This window comes from Cebus imitator, unplaced genomic scaffold, assembly GCF_001604975.1.
Source record: "Cebus imitator isolate Cc_AM_T3 unplaced genomic scaffold, Cebus_imitator-1.0 Scaffold297, whole genome shotgun sequence".
In the NCBI taxonomy this organism is placed as follows: domain Eukaryota; kingdom Metazoa; phylum Chordata; class Mammalia; order Primates; family Cebidae; genus Cebus; species Cebus imitator.
The window spans coordinates 2,268,365-2,273,468 of record NW_016107612.1 but is presented as its reverse complement, the minus strand read 5'-3'; the positions used below and the strand labels follow the sequence as shown (position 1 = coordinate 2,273,468).

Genomic DNA, 5,104 nt, shown 5'->3' with positions numbered 1-5,104 from the left:
TTTTTTTAATAGAGACAAGGTCTTGCTATGTTGGCCAGGCTGGTCTTGAACTCCTGAGCTCAAGCGATCCTGCCACCCTGGCCTCCCACAGGGCTGGGATTACAGGCATGAGCCACCATGCTCAGCCCTGTTAAATTTTTATTTCCTTTTTTTTTTGAGACGGAGTTTCACTCTTTTTACCCAGGCTGGAGTGCAATGGCGCGATCTCGGCTCACCGCAGCCTCCGCCTCCTGGGTTCAGACAATTCTCCTGCCTCAGCCTCCTGAGTAGCTGGGATTACAGGCACGCGCCACTGTGCCCAGCTAATTTTTTGTAGTTTTAGTAGAGACGGGGTTTCACCATGTTGACCAGGATGGTCTCAATCTCTGGACCTCGTGATCCGCCTGCCTCGGCCTCCCAAAGTGCTGGGATTACAGGCATGAGCCACCGCGCCCGGCCCCTATTTCTTATAATTAAAAGAGCTGAAGCAAATAGGGCAGTGTCAACATCTGTTAATTCTGGGTGGTGGATACAGTGGTGTTTGGAATACTATTCTTTGTACTTTTTAGTATGTTTGAACTTTTTTCTAATAAAAAATTAATGAATAAGCAGCTTATAAAGCCACAGAGGCTTTAATGCACTGAACAATTCTGCCATGAGGGCTTTGGATGTAAGGCATGAGCACCAGCAACAAGCTGAAAAGTCTAATTCAAATATTCCCCATCACTAACCTAAGCTCAGTGGCAGGGGCTGGCCCTGTCTCTCCGGGCTCCTGCTTTTCCATTTGGACAACACGGGGTCTGACTTATCAGGGTTCTCCCAGTGCTGATCATCTAGGATTCAAGCTGGTGCCCCATAGGCCACTCTGCCCACTCTGATTTTACCCCCTAAGGTCTCTCGCCTAATCCTATATATAAGGCCAGAAATACCCCCCGGAGAGGGGTCTGTAGGTGGAAGGTCAACTTTGCCTGCAAACAAACAGAAACTGCAGCAAAGAGAATCAGAAAGGACAATGCCATATACTCTCTTGGCCCTGGGACCCAAAAGTTAGGTTGAGTGTAAAAGCTGGGAGCACCGAGACTAAAACGCCACAATATTTACGGCTGATGAATGCATCCTGCTCAGGACTGCAAAGCCACGTGGGGATCTGTGAGCCTGAAACATGCAAATGGGTGGGTGGCCAAACCAAACTACCAATTTTTATTAGACACAGATCGTGATCATCATATTAGCAGTAATAATGTTGGTGCGCCAGATTTTGAACTCAGTGCTTAATATATATTCTCTCATTTAACCTCCACAACAACAGTACCGTAAGGTTGTCATGGCATGAGCTAGATTTTGAGATAAGGAAACTGAGCCTCAGAGAGGTCAAGCAGCTCTGAGCTTCGGAGCTCAAGCGAGTCTCCCTGTGTTGCCCAGGCTAGGCTGGTCTTCAACTCCTGGGCTCAAGCGATCCTCTCACCTCAGCCTCCCAAGGTGCTGGGGTTACAGATATGAGACATCGTGTCTGACCTGGTTTTGATATTATCATTCAGTTGGGGCCTTAAGCAACTTCACACTGTCCCTCATCCAATGAAAAGGAGATTCCTGGCCTACGTAGAGGAGGGAGAGAAATGGCTTCGATAAGGGTGAAGGAAAATCCCCACCTCTCTCTGGTCTCACTTGGTTAGGCCAGACCCTCTAAGCCATTAGTACCTGCTGGAGGGCAGCCCAAGAGGTGGAGGAAGCCGGACCTGCCATGAGAGATGTGCCGGAACTGGACTGGGGGTGCAGGCCCAGGAAGATGGATCAGCCTCAGGACTCTGGGAGCAGCCATACCTGGTCATGGGTCTCCTGGGCTGAGATGTCCTCCTGACCTTCTGAACTATAAACTGTTTTTACTCACCATCGGCTTCCCAGTGCCCAGCACAGTTCCTGGCCCTTGGAGGGTGATGAATGAATACATGTCCCCTACTAGGCTGTGAACTCCTTTGAGGGAGGCACCATTTGGAGATCACTACAGTGTTGCCCTCTCCTCCCCTCCCCAATGCCTGCCACAGTGAACTGCTGATGACCATGGACCCATCCCTTTCTCCTCATTGGAAGCTCTCAATCCCAAATCCGTGGTTTCGTGGGTCAGACTGAAGCCCAGGTGGTCCTTATGAATGAATGATGGAGACCCCAGCAAGCTGAGAACTGGGAGAAATTATCTCCACTGCTTACGGCCAGGCCTGTTTTTTGCGTTTCTGAATGGCAACAGCATTTTTCAGCAGAGGTCCTCATAGAGCCACACACAGGAGATTCATGCATTTGTCCACTTATCACTCACTTACTCAGTCATTTGTTCACTTACATATCCACTCTCTCACTCCTGCCTTCAGTCATTTGATTACTCATCTGATTAATTCATCCATTCGTCCAACATCCACTAAACGTGCAGAACGTTGAATGCGTATAGAGATGCTTCAGGCATAGGTTTTTCACCGGAGAGCTCCCAGATTGGGGCGAGAACGGTAAGAGCCATGAATACAAATAATCATGCAGGAGCTTAGCGAATACTGAATGTCGTGAGAAATGTACAGACACATCAGCCAAGGAACACAGAGGGAGAGATTTCTTTCAGTTAATCAGGGGTGGTTTCCTAGAGGATGTGTAATCAGCACCACCTCCAGAATTTCTCCATAGGGAGTGGGTGAGCATGGCAACTTGTCAGGGAAGCTTGAAGCTGCATCCTCTGCAGGGCACTTTACAAAAGACTGAAAAGTAGGCCGGGCGCAGTGGCTCACGCCTGTAATCCCAGCACTTTGGAAGGCCGAGGTGGGCAGATCACTTGAGCCCAGGAGTTTAAGACCATGGCAGAGCCCCACTGCCACCAAAAATACAAAAAAAAAAAAAAAAAAAATAGCCAGATATGGTGGCGTGCACTTGTGGCCCCAGCTACTCTGGAGGCTGAGGTAGGAGGATCCTTTGAACCTGGGAGGTGAAGGTTGCAATGAGCCAGGATTGCACTACTGCACTCCAGCCTGGACAACAGAATGTGACCCCAACTCAAAAGAAAAAAGACTGAAAAATAGTCAGCTGCCCACACCAAAGAATGGGGTTACAATGGAGAGTGAAGAGGTGGTTAAATCTCCCCCAAGTCTCTTCTTGCTTCTCTTGTTGTGTGTGGTCTAGAAGGAAAGGTTGCACGCTCTGGGTAGGCACAACCCCCAATTTTCCACCTTCTCACTCATGGGAAGGGTACGGGCCAGTAGAGGTTCTTGGTGGGATCTTCCAAAGCTCAGGGCCAAGGATAGAGGCCCCTGTCTGCCCACAGTAAGGGCTTCTACAGGGGAGATAGAATGAGGCCCTGAGCCAGGGCAGGAGGAGCCCCTGTGAAGGAGGGAACAGAAATAGCAGACCTAGAATGCATAGGACTTGGAGACAAGGTGGATGTAGCTGCCCATCGGAGCTCCATGTATGCATTTGAGCCTGAGCCTGGTTTCCCTGAAACCTTGGCTGGTGGGCAGAAGAGGTGGGTGCAGCCACCTGTACCCCTAGTGAAAAGCGACTGTACTGCTCAGCCTTTCCTCTGCCCTCCTCTGCCTGCTCTTCCCAACCCCTAGCCCAGGGCATCTGGCTGGGCCGTGTGCAGGGCGTCTGGCCCCAGGGAGAGGTGGGGTGAGCTGCAGAATACACCCACATGGCTATAAATGGGGAGCCTCTGGCTGCTGCTTACTCAGCCTCCCTTCCCCAGCAGTGACAGCACCAGAGCCTTTTGGACGCCCTGGACCATGGACCCCGGTAAATGTGTCTGCATGTCTGGTGAGTAAAGAGGCCCAACCTAGGGTCTGGAAACCTTGGACCAGCTTCCTACAGGTCACTGATGAAAACTTCCCTTCCCTCCAAATAGGAGCCACCAATGGGGTTTGTCCTGGGAGCTGATGGGTGGACTGGCTGCCTGTAGGGCAACCCCCACTCTGTGTTAGCTCCCAGCCGGATTGTCTAGAATTGGCATGCTGGCTCAGGGAATGGCTGGGAGGGGCCCTGAAAAACTTGGTCTTTCTAGCTGTTAACCCCTAAGGACAGCCACCAGAGTGAGGAGAACTCTGGCCCAGAACCTGGCAATCTGGTTTGGGTCCATTGCTGCCATCCCCTCACTGGCACTTACTCATTCTGGTCCTCAGTTTCCTCATCTGTAGACTGAGGTTCCTTATTCCCAGCCAACCACATCCCAGAGTTGCTACAAAAGTGCTAAAACCGTTAAGCACCTGCAGATGCCATGGGAGTTGCCTCCAACTTATGTGGACTCTTGAGTCTTTGAAACGGCTTAATTCCACAGAAGCATGTTGGCCAGAAGGAGAGAAATCGGGGCCCAAAGCCATCCCGGGATTTTATAATCATGGAAATAGTATAAAGAAGTCTCGCAAGTCTGGGTGCCGTGGCTCAACCTGTAGTCCCAGCACTTTGAGGCTTAGGCCGGAGAATTGCTTGAGGCCAGGAGTTCAATGCCAGCCTGGGGAACATAGCAAGACTCCATGCCTACAAATCTTTTTTAAACTTAGCTGGGCATAGTAGTGTGTACCTGTAGTCCCAGTTACTCAGGAGGCTAAGATGGGAGGATTGCTTGAGCCCAGGAGTTCGAGGTGGCAATGAGCTAAGATTGCACCACTGCACTCTAACCTGGGTAATAGAGCAAGATCCTGTCTCAAAAAATAATGGAGTCTTATAAGACTCCCTTGTCCTTAATAGGTCATCTCTGTACCAAAAACTTGCAAAAGAGGCAGGAGCTTCTAGCATTTTAAAACTCAAAATGAAAGATGGGATAATTTTTTTTTGAAGTCAAGGCAGTCTTTATGGTATAAAAACAGACGGTTTTTATGGTGTAAAAACAAGATCAGGGCCAGGCATGGTGGCTCATGTCTGTAATCTGGCACTTGGGGTGGTAAGGCAGGATGATCGCTTATGCCCAAGGAGTTTGAGACCAGCCTGGGCCATATAACAAGGCCCTGTTTATACAAAATTTAAAAAAAATTGCCAGGTGTGGTAGTGCGTGCCTGTTGTCCCATCTATTCAGGAAGCTGAGGCAGGAAGATCACTTGAGCCCAGGAGCTTGAGGCTGCAGTGAGCTGTGTTCCCACCATGTCACTACAGCATGGGTGAC

The 5,104-nt window shown here is 50.0% G+C and overlaps 1 protein-coding gene across 1 annotated transcript in view; it reads left to right on the top strand.

Moving 5' to 3' along the window:
• Positions 1-3,659: 3,659 nt before the first annotated feature.
• Positions 3,660-5,104, top strand: part of MT4 (metallothionein 4) — a 3,487-nt gene continuing 2,042 nt past the window's right edge. The window contains exon 1 of the mRNA XM_037729267.1: positions 3,660-3,765. Coding sequence (XP_037585195.1) covers positions 3,735-3,765 — 31 coding nt within the window. The 5' untranslated portion in view covers positions 3,660-3,734. The remainder of the gene's footprint in view (positions 3,766-5,104) is intronic.